Source organism: Salmo trutta, chromosome 17 (genome assembly GCF_901001165.1).
Source record: "Salmo trutta chromosome 17, fSalTru1.1, whole genome shotgun sequence".
In the NCBI taxonomy this organism is placed as follows: Eukaryota; Metazoa; Chordata; class Actinopteri; order Salmoniformes; family Salmonidae; genus Salmo; species Salmo trutta.
This window is the reverse complement of record NC_042973.1, coordinates 54,789,431-54,805,372: the sequence shown is the minus strand read 5'-3', so window position 1 is coordinate 54,805,372 and position 15,942 is coordinate 54,789,431. Positions and strand designations below refer to the sequence as shown.

Sequence of the window (15,942 nt, the reverse complement as noted above, 5' to 3'; positions counted from 1 at the left end):
CTGAACAGTAGGCTATTTGAGGTCCGCATCTTGTGACTGTCGAATTTGACAAAAAAAGCTATCTATAGTGTAGAGAATCGTTGTACCATCTAAACCGCTGTGAAATATATTTTCAATAACCCAAAATTGTGTATTTTCAGCTGTTTGAAGCTGGTGTGCAAAATCGAAAGTCAAAGATGCAAAGGGAAACTTGAAGCATAGAAAAAATGCACATAGAACAGATCTACTGCTTCTTAGACTTGCTTTCAATGCGAATGACAGATCTACAACTCACATTTCTATGTGAATTTGGTCAGGTTGCCCAAAAAGCTACAAACATATTGCAGCTTTAACCCCTGCAAAATTAAGCATTTCTTGCAGTAAAATTATACACCAAATGTAGGCAAAATTTTTACTCGGGAACAAGAGAGGAAAAATATGATTTCTTTAAGCATCTTTTTATTTTTACTGTATTTATTTTTATTAACCTTTATTTAACTAGGCAAGTCAGTTAAGAACAAATTCTTAGTTACAATGACGGCCTACCCTGGCCAAAAGCTAACCCCGACGACACTGGGCCAATTGCACAGCGCCCTATGGGACTCCTAATCATGGCAGGTTGTGATACAGCCTGGAATCTAACCAAGGTCTTTAGTGATGCCTCTAGCACTGAGATGCAGTGCCTTAGACCGCTGCGCTACTCGGCAGCCCCCTTGAGAGAATGTGAATGTGCAGTTAGATACCGTCTGTAGAGGTGCTGTCTTTATCAGCATCATAAAAGCTGATAGTATTTCAGCCAAATAAAATACACGTCCAAGCCAAACTGAAATCTTGTTGGGTCATTTTCATAGCTTTCTATTTCCTTGCATTTGAACATTTTGCACAGAAAAAATCTTGCATTTTATCCCCGGTTCCTAAACGTCTTTGCCTCTAGAAAGAAGCAGAGATGGTTGAGAAATGTATCAATGTCAACTAGATTGAAGCATTCATTCTTTCAATTTACGACATTATTCAGGTGAGACATTATGTATTTAGTATTCTAGGGCAACATATAATGAGAATCTGCATGTATCTTATTATAGACAAGTTGACCATCAAATAGCCTACCAAAATGCCTGAAATTAATAGCAGAAACATATCTAAATCAGGCAAAACAAATCCTGCACCCCGTGTGAAAAAATCCCAGCTGAATGCACAGCTGACCCGCGCACCACTAGATCTGTGTGCTAAGCTAACATGTTCCCATTGACATCAGTGGCACAATGACATAGTCCTCCCATATACACATGGCTAAGGGGTGTTCTTAGACACGACGCAATGTCATTGTCACTTATGGCCTTAGAGTTGCCTTGGAGGCATCAAATGCTTTTGTTAGACAGACAGAATGGCACACATTCATGTTGGGCTGTTATCAAAGCATGGTCTGAAGAAAAATACTTTCTCACCCATCTGCTCTTCAGAAAGAGGAAGCTATATGGATGAATATAATGCTTATCAGTCAGTAAATAAAAGGTCCATCATTCAACGTCTCCTTGATGGTATAATGACACAGACAGAAAGGGGAACACATCCTTATGTCTGTAAGCAAGCATGAACATCTCTCTCTCTCACACACACACACACACACACACACACACACACACACACACACACACACACACACACACACACACACACACACACACACACACACACACACACACACACACACACACAAAGACAAAACAGTGCTACACTTGACACACTTCTCTAGCCACACAGTGCAGTCAGTGATCTACTGAGACAAAGCAGTGGGAGGGAGGCAGGGAAGCTTAAAAGATAGGTGGGAAGATAGACCGGGTGAGTGAGTGAGTCTAGCACAACCTCTTGAAATGTGCTGATGTTATCAGTATGTTGAGAGAGAGACCCCTAGACACAACTATGACAAAACAACAAACAAAAACAGGTCACAACTCCTGCAACTCCCTCGCACACTGGGTCTATGCATAGTCAATGGTGGGCTTTGAGGGGACTCTTATGGTAGGTACACCAACAGATCATCTCTTGGCAGTAGTACTGTAGTACTTTATCACTGACCTCAACCCAGAGTCTCTCAGAGCGTTCAGTCAGCCCACTGACATCCCTATCAGATCAACGCAAAATCACAGTGTACTTAAACAGAGCAATACTCAATCATGACGCATCAAAGCCAAAGGAACTGCATAATATTAAGAAATGCTATAGATTGAAGGAAAGGAGTGTAGAAATCTACCAAAAAACAATTAGACAATCCCTTTTAGACAACTTCCTGGACAAAACGTTTCACTGTAATAGTGAATGTTGGAAGTAGAAAACCTAAACAGTAAATTTGACCTCTCAGCTTCCCTATCAAATCTAAAAATGTTAAGCAGACAACCTAAGAAAATGTACAATAATGACAGATGGTTTGATGAAGAATGCAAAAACCTAAGAAAGAAATTGAGAAACATATCCAACCAAAAACATAGAGACAGAAAACCTGAGCCTACGCCTTCACTATGGTGAATCACTAAAACAATACAGAAATACAGAAGAAGAAGGAACAGCACATCAGAAATCAGCTCAATACACAGAATCCAACCACTTCTGGGAAAACTGGAACACACTAAACAAACACGAAGAGTTATCTATCCAAACGGAGAGGTGTGGATAAACCACTTGTCCAATCTTTTTGGCTCTATAACAAAGAACAAACAGCAAAAACATATACTGTACATGCTCAATACATACAACTATCCTTCCGTGGCCTCCAACTGCTCCTAAATACAAGTATAACTAAATGCATGCTCTTCAACCGATCGCTGCCTGCACCTGCCCGCCTGTCCAGCATCGCTACTCTGGACGGTTCTGACTTAGAATATGTGGACAACTACAAATACCTAGGTGTCTGGTTAGACTGTAAACTCTCCTTCCAGACTCACATCAAACATCTCCAATCCAAAGTAAAATCTAGAATTGGCTTCCTATTTCTCAAAAAGCATCCTTCACTCATGCCCTCGTAAAACTGACCATCCTACCAATCCTCGACTTCGGCGATGTCATTTACAAAATAGCCTCCAATACCCTACTCAAAAAACTGGATGCAGTCTATCACAGTGCCATCCGTTTTGTCACCAAAGCCCCATATACTACCCACCACTGCGACCTGTACGCTCACGTTGGCTGGCCTTCGCTTCATAATTGTCGCCAAACCCACTGGCTCCAGGTCATCTACAAGACCCTGCTAGGTAGAGTCCCCCCTTATCTCCGCTCACTGGTCACCATAGCAGCACCCACCTGTAGCACGCGCTCCAGCAGGTATATCTCTCTGGTCACCCCCAAAGCCAATTCCTCCTTTGGCCGTCTCTCCTACCAGTTCTCTGCTGCCAATAGAACGAACTACAAAAATCTCTGAAACTGGAAACACTTATCTCCCTCACTAGCTTTAATCACCAGCTGTCAGAGCAGCTCACAGATCACTGCACCTGTACATAGCCCATCTATAATTTAGCCCAAACAACTACCTCTTCCCCTACTGTATTTATTTATTTGATTTATTTTGCTACTTTGCACCCCATTATTTATTTCTACTTTGCACTTTCTTCTACTACAAATCTACCATTCCAGTGTTTTTCTTGCTATATTGTATTTACTTTGCCACCATGGCCTTTTTTGCCTTTACCTCCCTTATCTCACCTCATTTCTCACATTGTATATAGACTTATTTTTCTACTGTATTATTGACTGTATGTTTGTTTTATTCCATGTGTAACTCTGTGTTGTTGTATGTTGTCGAACTGCTTTGCTTTATCTTGGCCAGGTCACAATTGTAAATGAGAACTTGTTCTCAACTTGCCTACCTGGTTAAATAAAGGAGAAATAAAAAAATAAAAAAATAGAAGTCTTAGAATCAACTATTAAAGACTACCAGAACCCATTGGATTTTCAATTACATTGAATGAACTACAGGACAAAATACAAACCCTCCAACACAAAACGGCCTGTGGTGTTGATGGTTTCCTAAATGAAATGATGAAATATACAGACCACAAATTCCAATTGGCTATACTTAAACTCCTTAATAACATCATTCTCAGCTCTGGCATCTTCCCCAATATATGGAACCAATGACTGATAAATCCACAAAAGTTGAGACAAATTTGACCCCAATAACTACCGTGGGATATGCTTCGACAGCAACCCTGGGAAAATCCTCTGCATTTTCATTAACAGCAGACTTGTACATTTCCTCAATGTACTGAGCAAATGTCTTCTCATGCTTTGTTGACTTCAAAAAAGCGTTGAATTCAATTTGGTATGAGGATCTGGTATACCAATTGATGTAAAGTGGTGTTCAGGGAAAAACACACAACATTATAAAATCCATGTACAATTATATCCATGTGTGCAGATAAAATGGTCAAAAAGCACACGCATTTCTTTCCACAGGGCTGTGGAGTGAGACAGGGATGCAGCTTAAGCCCCACCGTCTTCAATATATATATATATATATATATCAACGAATTGGCGAAGACACTAGAACCGTCTGCAGCACCCAGCCTCACCATACTAGAATCTGAAGTCAAATGTCTACTGCTTGCTGATTATCTGGTGCTTCTGTCCCCAGAAGCACCAGATCATGAATAGATCCACCATTGAGCACAAAAACAACACTTGTTACAGAATATTTTACATACAGCAGCACTTAGATCTTCTGCACAGATTCTGTCAGACCTGGGCCCTGACAGTAAATCTCAGTAAGACAAAAATAATGGTGTTCCAAAAAAGGTCCAGACCACAAATACAAATTCAATCTAGACACCGTTGTCGTAGAGCACACAAAAAACTATACATACCTCGGCCTAAACATCAGCGCCACAGGTAACTTCCACAAAGCTGTGAACGATCTGAGAGAAAAGGCAAGAAGGGCCTAATACACCACCAAAGGAACATAACATTTTGACATACCAATTAGGATCTGGCAAAAAAATACTTGAATCAGTTACAGAACCCATTGCCCTTTATAGTTTTGAGGTCTGGGGTCCACTCACCAACCAAGAATTCACAAAATGGGACAAACACCCAATTGAGACTGCAGAGCAGAGCAGAGCAGAATACCCGCTAATTATCAAAATCCAGAAAAGAGATGTTAAATTCTACGACCACCTAAAAGGGGGTTGTAGATTACAGCTCTGCATTTAACACCATGCATGCCTCCAACTCAATCATCAAGTTTGCAGACGACACTACAGTGGTAGGCTTGATTACCAACAACGACAAGACAGCCTACAGGGAGGAGGTGAGGGCCCTCAGAGTGTGGTGTCAGGAAAATAACCTGATTGTGGAGATGATTGTGGACTTCAGGAAACAGCAGAGGGAGCAGCCCCTTATCCACATCGATGGGACAGTAGTGGAGAAGGTGGAAAGTTTTAAGTTCCTCGGCGTACACATCACGGACAAACTGAATTGGTCCACCCACACAGACAGCGTTTGTGAAAAGGCACAACAGTGTCTCTTCAACCTCAGGAGGCTGAATAAATTTGTCTTGTCACCAAAAACACTCACAAACTTTTACAGATGCACAATTGAGAGCATCCTGTCGGGCTGTATCACCTGCCCACAACCGTATGGCCCTCCAGAGGGTAATAAGGTCTGCACAACGCATCACCAAGGGCAAACTACCTGCCCTCCAGGACACCTACACCACCCGATGTCACAGGAAGGCCAAAAAGATCATCAAGGACAACAACCACCCGAGCCACTGCCTGTTCACCCCGCTATCATCCAGAAGGTGAGGTCAGTGCAGGTGCATCAGAGCTGGGACCGATAGGCTGAAAAACAGCTTCTATCTCAAGGCCATCAGACTGTTAAACAGCCATCACTAACATTGAGTGGCTTCTGCCAACATACAGACTCAATCTCTAGCCACTTTAATAATTAATAATTGGATGTAATAAATGTATCACTAGTCACTTAAACAATGTCACTATATATAGTGTTTACATACCCTACATTACTCATCTCATAAGTATATACTGTACTCTATACCATCTACTGCATCTTGCCTATGCCATTCGGCCATCGCTCATCCATCTATTTATACGTACATATTCTTAATCATTCCTTTACACTTCTGTGTATAAAGTAGTTGTTGTGAAATTGTTAGATTACTTGTTTGATATTACTGCTCGGTCGGAACTAGAAGCACAAGCATTTCGCTACACTCGCCTTAACATCTGCTAACCATGTGTATGCGACCAATAAAATGTAATTTGATTTGAAGTGATTCCCAAACCTTCCATAACAAAACCATCACCTACAGAGAGATGAAGCTGGAGAGGAGTCCTATAAGCAAGCTGGTCCTGGGGCTCTCTTCACAAACACAAACAGACCCCACATAGCCCCAGGACAGCAACACAATTACACCCAACCAAATCATGAGAAAACAAAAAGATAATTACTTGACACATTGAAAATAATTAACAAAAAAACTGAGCAAACAAGAATGCTATTTTGCCGTAAACAGAGAGTACACAGTGAAAGAATACTTGACCACTGTGGCAGACTCGAAATTATGGAAAGCTTTGACTATGTACAGACTCAGTGAGCATAGCTTTGCTATTGAGAATGGCCACCAAAGGCAGACCTGGCTCTCAAGAGAAGACAGGCTATGTGCACACTGCCCACGAAACTGAGCTGCACTTCCTAACTTCCTGCCAAATGTATGACCATATAAGAGACACATATTTCCCTCAGATTACACAGACCCACAAAGAATTTCAAAACAAACCCAATTTTGATTAACTCCCACATCTATAGGGTGAAATAACGCAGTGTACAATCACAGCAGCAATATTTGTGACCTGTTGGCACAAGAAAAGGGCAACCGGTGAAGATCCAACACCATTGTAAATACAACCCATGTTTATGTTTAATTATTTTCTCTTTTGTACTATAACTACTTGCACATCATTACAACACCGTATATAGACATAATATGACATTTGAAATATCTTTATTCTTTTGGATCTTTTGTGAGTGTAATATTTACTGTTCACTTTTTATTGTTTATTTCACTTTTGTTTATCCATTTCACTTGCTTTGGCAATGTAAACATATGTTTCCCATGCCAATATAGCTCCTTGTATTGAATTAAACAGAGATACAGAAAGAGAGAGAGAGAGCGAGCGAGAGAGAGGAATGTTTGTCACAGGAGAAGAGTTCTATTAAACCATTAAACCATTAAGGCCTCCTTCCTTCTTCTCCCTCCTCCCACCCTAAACTAGCCAGAGCCGTCTGCGGCTGAAAACTAGGTCAGTCTCCTGTCCTTGTGTATCGGTTCACTGACTGACTTCCTGGCGCCCTGTTTAGACAAAGGCAGCGTTTTCTCTTTCACTGCTTCTTTAATAGCACACACTCGTTGACAGGTCATGCTGGACTTCCAAAACGACATGTCTTACTGCGGGACATTAGACGTCTCCAAAAGCATTGAAGAGGAATGTTCGAGGTGAGGGACTTCTCTTCAAAATCAGCTGAGAAGGAGGTAATGACATGCAAGCAATCGGGGAAAGACTAATTGAGAAAGATTTCAGTCTGAGTTCCTAAAATGAAATCTGTCTTATCCCGTTTCGTGACATCATCAGCGTCTCCTCCGACACTTGACCTGTCAGAGTGTCGGAGGTCTGTCAAGTGTCTCGCCTTTGACCTCTCTGTGTCTTGCTGTGTGTTTGACAGCATTGTTTATTCAGTAAAAAGACAGTTAATAGGCTGGATATTGACGTGTAGGAATCAGACAATAGACACGGCACGCTGCCTGTCTCCAGTCTCAAAGATATCCCTCTCTGTTTCACACGTTGTTGTTGTGTTCGCCTTCGAATGAAGAGATCATGGGTCAGTGAATCTCCATTTACAGTGCTTCTTAGTCCAGGACTAGGCATAATGTGTTCAGGAAACTGCCCCCAACTCTCTTCCAATCCTATCTGAGGTTGTAGTATCTGGCTGGTATCTTGTAACCTTCATGAAGACATGTGTCGCTTGTTGTTCCCCAGGCATTAGTCAACATAGGACCTCCACAAGATAATGCACTACTGCGCAAATAGCAGACTCCAAATAACAGTGTAATTCAGTATTTCCTAATCAGATATGATATCATTGTGGAAGGTTGACGGTATAGGCTATTTGCAGGGTGAATTTATCACTAGGTCACCATTAGGCGACAGGGTCTAAATCTCCTTGAAGTGTTGATTGTTTCTCTGTGATTCTCCAACTATTAACATATGAAAGGGCCCATTAGGGAGGAGCATGTTACTATCTTCAGATTAGCAATGGTCATTTTGGCCCATGATGTTGTTGACTGGTTTGCTAAACAGCTCTCCCTTTTCTCTCTCTCCCTCTATAGCTTTCTAACCTCATTCTCCCCTGACTCTCTATGTCTCTCTCTCTCCACCCATCCTCTCTCCCCCTCTTCATCTCACGTTCGTGTGTATAGACGGACCAAGGCGCAGCGTGAGTAGCGTTCCACATCTTTATTATAAAGTGAAACTTAGCAAAATAGAAAACAAACAATAAATGAATAAACAAACCGTGACTACAGCGATGCTACGTGCACTAACTCAAAACACAAACAATATCCCATAACCCACAGCTGGAAAAAATGCTACTTAAGTATGATCCCCAATTAGAGACAACGATAACCAGCTGCCTCTAATTGGGAATCATACAAATCACCAACATAGAAAATCAAACCTAGAACCCCACATAGAAAGAAATAAACTAGATCAACCCCCCCAGTCACGCTCTGACCTACTCTACCATAGAAAATAAGAGCTCTCCATGGTCAGGACGTGACACTGTCTCGCTTTCTCCCCCTCCCCTCCTCTCTGTCTGTCGCTCCCCTCCCCCCTCTCTCTAAACAGTGTTCTGTCATTTAGCAATCAATGCACTGCTGCTTCCCATTGAGTGGCTGAGTGTTGTTTGGATTTCTATAGTGGAGAAGAACAATGAAGTCTGGTCTGTTGCACACACACAAGTGCACACACACTATGAGTATGGTCTGTGAGAGCCAGCGTACCTGTGCCTGACTGCCACAGCAGGGGAGAGTGTGTGAGTGGCTCTCACACCGTGCTCCACTCTGACCCATCCACCCCCATGCCCGTACACACAAATTAACTCACAAATACATTTGAAAGAATGCAAATGATAATACACACACTCTTAAGCTATGCAAACACTACAATCACACTCTCCCACAGATTACATTCAAATACACATGCATTACACATACAGTACAGTACACATGGAAAGGAACACAAAACAAAGTTAAGCAATAATACAGTAGCACTTCAAAATATTGGAGCAGTCAATAAAATAGATCCCAGCTTTGACCCGAAATGCAAACATCACAAAGCTAAGATTCACAAATTCTAATAAAAATGCATAAATTACCACCAGACACACAATGGCACACAGTCAATCACTCATTCCCCCTCTTTCATCCTTTCCCATTCTCTCTCTCCATTTCTCTCTCTCTCTCCCTCTAGCTCCCTTCTTCTAGTGAATCCCCATTCACTTCCCAAGGACACCATTCCATTCCCTCCACTATCCTGCCTTTTCCATCCCTTTCCATTGTTCTTTCACAATATTCAGCCTTAAGTAAGATACCCTCCCATCACCCTGCGAATTGGAATTCAATATGCTGTATTGGCATGACAATGAAATACCAATAGACTGTCTACAGTCCCTCTCCCTTTGCCCCTCTCGATCTCCCAAATGAACTGAAAGTGATGGATCAATGTTGACAAAGCAATGCAATACAAAATAATTACGGAATATAAAAGGAATTAGTGTCAAATGGATGCTTTACAATTCCTCTTTCTCCCTCTCTCCCACTTTCGTTCTCCCCCTATAACCCCCTCTCCATCACTCCACCTCTACCTCCCTGAATGTGGGTGTTGTTCTTCTGTGAGAGAATGAACAGGTTGGTGTGTGTGAGTCAGAGAGGATTAAAACAGTACAACATAGGCAGGAGAAGCAGCACTCTGCTCCATCTGAGCGTTGCCTGGCTTTCTGTTATCTATGTTTAGAAACAGAACTCTGGATTCTTTATCCTCACTCTCCCTCTCACAAAGACACTGCTGTCTTTCAGTGGAAAAATAAGACTTGGATGGCGATGTGACTTGGAGCTGTGCAACAGGCACAATACACAGCACAGTGAAAAATGGCTATGAAAAGAAAGAGAGAAAAAAGTAACTTCAAGATTACTTAAATAAAGAACTGTTTCCTGGATGGAGTGGGAGTGGGCCAAGAGGGTCAGGCCCCAATGTGTCTGTGCGTCTGTCTTTCTCGCTCTCTCTCTCTCTCTCTCGTAACAATTATATTTTTTTACATTTTGTCAGGAAATGCAGCTCTGTCTCAGGTTCTGCTGTTGTGCAGTGGTTGCACAGCCTTTCCTCTACAGGGAGCCAGGTTTTCCTGTGAGCATCTCTCTGTGTGTTTCTTTCTCTCTCTCTTTTTTCACTTTTTCTTCAGCAGTATTGTCACGACTTCCGCCGAAGTTGATGCCCCTCCTTGTTCGGGCGGCGTTCGGCGGTTGACTTCACCGGCTTTCTAGCCTCCACGGATCTACATTTCTTTTTCCATTTGTTTTGTCTGTATTGTTCACACCTGGTTCCCATTACGTTTTAATTATTTCCCTATTTAACCCCCTGGAGCCATTATGGTTTTGTGCTTGTTTATTGTTGTCAGTTGTCTCGTTTATGTGATTCTGGATTTTCATTCTCCTTGTTGGAAGATTGATTTTGAGTAAAGTTACTATTATTACTCATCTCTGTGTCCTGCGCCTGACTCCGCCTTACCCACATCACCTAGACCCTGACAAGTATCTCGATCACACCACTTAGTCTATAAAAACGGCATTATCTTATGAGTTGAGAGTAGAGATAGAGGGGTCAGGTCAGAAAAACAATTAGGGCCTGCTATTCTGAATTTCAGCCATACAGGTTTATCCCCCGTGACTGTGGAGCATTAACAGATGAAGCATATTCATTAAATGAACACCTTAACACCTAAAGCTTAACAGCAGCCATTACAATAGGACATGGTGCTACTAGACTGGTTAAAGGATTTACTGTAATTAATGAATGTGTGGGGGTACAGTACACTGCTTGTCTCTCGCTCTCTCTCCTTCTCTCCCTCCCCCTTTCTCCCTCTCACTGCCTCCCTCTCTCACCATGGCCAGTATCTCTCATGTCTCCTCTCCTCAAAAGCACATGCAGCAGCCCCCTTAATGGTTAGATGTTAGATCACGCACTGCTTTAGAAGACAAAACCAACAGCAACTGTTCCTCTTCTGCTCAGAAACTGGCATCAAGAGACAACATTAAAAAGGCAAAAGTGAAGAAAGCTAATTTAACAAAATAACATGATGCAGGCAGAAAAAAGTCCTTGTTTACTGAGACAAACAGATCCCAGAAGGAGAACCATCAACACAACGCTTCCACTTCCCTCTCCCCTTCTCTCCCATCCCCCTCCCTCTCTTACCCGGCCAGCTGTCTATACACCTGCTCTCTCTCTTTCTGTTTCTCTCCGTCATTCTAACTCTCTCTATTTCCCCTTCTCTTTCCCTCCCTCCCTCCCTCCCTCCCTCCCTCCCTCCCTCCCTCCCTCCCTCTTCCTTTCTTTCTCTCTCTCTCTCCCTTCTCTCTCTCCTTCCTTATCTCCCTCACTAGTGATCATCTTCTACGTATCTCTCCTCTGCTCTTCTAGTGCCATATCTCCTTATATGGAACCAGAAGACTGGTATGTGCGACTGGTGGGGGGACCGTGTGTGTGTGTGCAAATTATCCTAATTGCACAAGGGCTATCCAGCCTGTCACTATTTCACTCCCCATTATCCTCCCATCTCTGTGGCTTACCCTCTCTCTCCAAATCCAAGTTCTACCCCCAATGAGCTGTCATAATATGCCTAAACATGGGATAGAAATAAAAAAGTAAGATGAGCACTAAAACCCAGTAATTTCCCATACCAACCCCCGTCCTCATACCCCCATATCTGATCAGCTCAATCCAGCTCTGTCATTAAATCTCTGTCATCAAATCTCCCCACTACCCCTACTCCCCTACTCCGATCCCATCCATCCACAGCCTCAGTTTATTTAAACCTCCATCCTTCCCTCCCCCCTTCCCTCCCTCCCTCCCCCCAACCGTAGCACATTTCTAATGCTAATTAGTTAAACCTCTCTCTGCCACTCTATCCCCTTCCATCCATCCGCTAAAGCTAGTTATTCAAATCTCTCTCTCTCTCTCATCTCTCTCTCTCCTCTCATCTCATCTCTCTCTCTCTCTCTCTCTCTCTTCTCCTCTCTCTCTCTCTCTCTCCTCTCTCTCTCTCTCTCTCTCTCTCTCTCTCTCTCTCTCTCTCTCTCTCTCTCTCTCTCTCTCTCTCTCTCTCTCTCTCTCTCTCTCTCTCTCTCTCTCTCTCTCTCTCTCTCTCTCTCTCTCTCCGCCTGCTGCTACCCACTCTTCCTACAACCCAGGCATTGGTTTAAAGGTGCTTCCCTGAAGGGCTCAGCCTGAGCTACACTGTTATTTTCACGCCCAGGATAAACGTCTCTCTTTATATACACTACTCACTCCTGTTCTTTTTCTGCTCTCCTTTTCTTTTCTCCTTCTCTGTATCTATTGCTCTCTTCTACTTCTGCATATTAACCCATATGAAATTTCAGGTTGTTGTTTTTACAGCACAATGTTTTTACAGCACAATGTTACACAAGTGTGTAGCTAACTTATTGAGAACATTGGTCTTACTAACAAAACATTCTATGCTTCCGAAATATGTATTCTATCGTTGGTATGTTGAAGAACTAAGAGAGATAACAGTATACAAAATATAAATACATCCAGAGATAGAGATTTAAGTGTCTGGGACTAATGGACTAGCTAACATGTACTGTATAGGAATGTCTCTTCGTCTTTCTCTTTCTCTCTCCCTCTCACTCCCCCTCCATCCCTCTCTTTCTCGCTCTCTCTCGCTCTCTCTCTCTCTCTGGGTCATCATCCTCCCGGTTAAGTGGCCTCTGACACAAACACACTGGTGGCACCTTAATTGGGGAAGACGGGATCATAGTAATGGCTCCAACGGAATAAATTGAATAGTTTCAAACACATCATTCACTCCATTCCAGACATTATTATGAACCATACTCCCCTCACCAGCTTCCTGTGACACACACAGAGACACACATACAGTTCTAAGGTCACTGTGTGTTTTCCTGGCCGGAACAGGTGTCATGCAGACAGCGTACCGGAGTGCAGGCGTGGGAAAGGTGAAATCACTATAAACATTTTCTCTCTTTCTCTCTTCTCTTATTTCATCTTATTTCTGTCAGTGTGGATCTAGCTGCTCTATTCTTTTGCTCCATCTCTTTCCCTCTTTCTTTCCCTCCCTCGCTTCTCGGTCTCTCTCATTCAGCGTGTGTGATATCTTTCTCCATTAGTTAGTTTATCCTGAGGATATAACGCCACCTACACACATTGAGCACGGGGCAGCCGGATCACACAACACAGAACAGAAATACCAGCAGAGTTGCAGCGAGCTCAGAACACAATAACTACTTCCCTCAGCATCAATACTTGTTACAGTTACATAAATGGCAGTTTATATCCATCCATCGCCGCCCCACACAAACACACACATCACAACAGCTCCACAATGTGAAAGCAAACATGGTTAAACAGGTTATTCTTTTAAAAATTCTTCAAGCTCTGTCAAGTTGATTGTTGATCATTGCTAGACAGCCATTTTCAAGCATTGCCATAGATTTCTAAGCCGATTTATGCCAAAACTGTAACTAGGCCACTCAGGAACATTCAATGTCATCTTTGTAAGTAAGTCCAGTGTATAATTGGCCTTGCGTTTTAGGTTATTGTCCTCCTGAAAGGTGAATTTTTCTCCCAGTTTGTTTTGGAAAGCAGACTGAACCAGGTTTTCCTCTAGGACTTTGCCTGTGCTGAACTCTATTCCTTTTCTTTTAATCCTAAGAAAACTCCCTAGTCCTTGCCGATTAATATTTTTATTCTGTACAGGCTTCCTTCTTTTCACTAATTTAGGTTAGTGTTGTGGAGTAACGACAATGTTGTTGATCCATCCTCAGTTTTCTCCTATCACTGCCATTTAACTCTGTAACTGGTTTAAAATCACCATTGGCCTCGTGGTGAAATCCCTTAGCGGTTTCCTTCCTCGCAGCCAACTGAGTTAAGAAGGACACCTGCATCTTTGTAGAGACTGGGTGTATTGATACACCATCCAAAGTGTAACTAACAATTTCACCATGCTCAAAGGGATATTCAATGTCTGTTTTTTTACCCTTCTTTGCAAGATACTAGAAAAACTCCATGGTCGTTGTCGTTGAATCTGTGTTTGCACTTCACTGCTCGACTGAGAGGCCTTACAGATAAATTGTATGTGTGGTGTACAGAGATGAATAGTCATTCAAAAATCATGTTAAACACCATTATTGCACACAGAGTTAGTCCATGCCACTTATTATCTGAATAGTTAGGCACATTTTTACTCCTGAAGCTATTTAGGCTTGCCATAAAGGAGTTGAATACTTATTTACGCATGACATTTCAGCTTTACATTTTTGTATTAATTTGTAAACAAAAATCTAAAAGCATAATTCCACTTTGACATTATGGGGTATTTTGGGTAGATCAGTGACACAAAATAGAATTGTAATAAATAAAATAATACTTTCTGAAGGCACTGTATCTATAACAAAGCTTGTGGCAACTACCACCTAAATACAGCCAACCATCAAGTGATCCCTCTCAGTCCATCTGTGTGATGGGAACATGCCCCACATTTTTTAGCAATTGGAGCCAAAATATCTGCTTAAAAACAACTCTAATTATATACCATAGATAGGAAAAAGTTGTTTATCTCTTACCTAAATAAAGATAATGGTTGATATCAGTGATGCAAAATATGTATCAAACACAATCAAACACAACACAAGCAGTCTCCTCAGAATGCGCACACACACACACACACACACACACACACACACACACACACACACACACACACACACACACACACACACACACACACACACACACACACACACACACACACACAGCTGGGTGTAGGTAGCATAGTCAGTGCACTCACCTTGGTACTCCTGTCCGGGGGTGTAGGCAGTGGGGTTCCCAGCGATCTGTAGAGTGAGGAGCACCTCTCCCCCTCCCTCGGCCACCCCAGACCCCTCCAGCTCCCCATGGTGGGTACACAGGAAGAAGAAGGGGTTGAAGCGGGGGTAGAAGCCTGCTGCTGGGGGGCTCCCCAAATCCACACCGGTCCCTAACACCAAGGCCAGCAGGGCACAGCCGAGGGCACCCCAGACAGAGGCCCATGCCATCGCCCTGAAAAACGACGGAACGAGGGAGAGAGGGATGAAGAAGAGGAGTGAGAGTGGTGGTGTGTGGAGAAAGGTAGTCACAGGTAGAGTTCCAGTAAGATGGCTTGAGGGCTGGAGTCCACACTTCTGGGTCTGGTTCTGGGTTCTGAAAACAGTGTGTGTAAATATGTGTGTGTGGTTGGTTATAAGCAGACTGTACTGTAGCACTCCGTTTCTCTCCTCTGTTCCGCCTTTTCTCTTTCTCTCTGTTCTCTCTTCCTTCCACTCTGTGGGAGTTCAGAGCTAGTCTTTGCTGTCCTGTTCCGCGGTTTAAATACCTCCCCTTCACCCACCCCTCCCTCCCTCTCTCTTTCAGACCCAGGCGTGCTGTACGCTCTGTGAGCCGGCCTCCCTCCCTCCCTATCTCTCTCTCCAGCTCTCTCCTCCCTCTTTTTCTGTCACTCATTCTATCACTCTGTTTCTCTCTCTCCATCTCACTCTCTCTCTATCCCCAGCTCCCTCTAGCCCACTGTATCACTCCACCCAGGACCCTTCCATCCCTCTCTCTC

General features: G+C 42.9%; 1 protein-coding gene across 2 annotated transcripts in view; it reads right to left on the bottom strand.

Annotated features, from left to right (window-relative positions):
* The window catches only part of LOC115152436 (reelin), a 292,154-nt gene extending 276,427 nt beyond the window's left edge, over positions 1-15,727 (bottom strand). For both annotated transcript variants that reach the window (XM_029697314.1, XM_029697315.1), the window contains exon 1: positions 15,148-15,727. In XM_029697314.1, the coding sequence (XP_029553174.1) occupies positions 15,148-15,394 (247 nt within the window). In that variant the 5' untranslated portion in view covers positions 15,395-15,727. The remainder of the gene's footprint in view (positions 1-15,147) is intronic.
* Between the last annotated feature and the right edge of the window lie 215 nt (positions 15,728-15,942).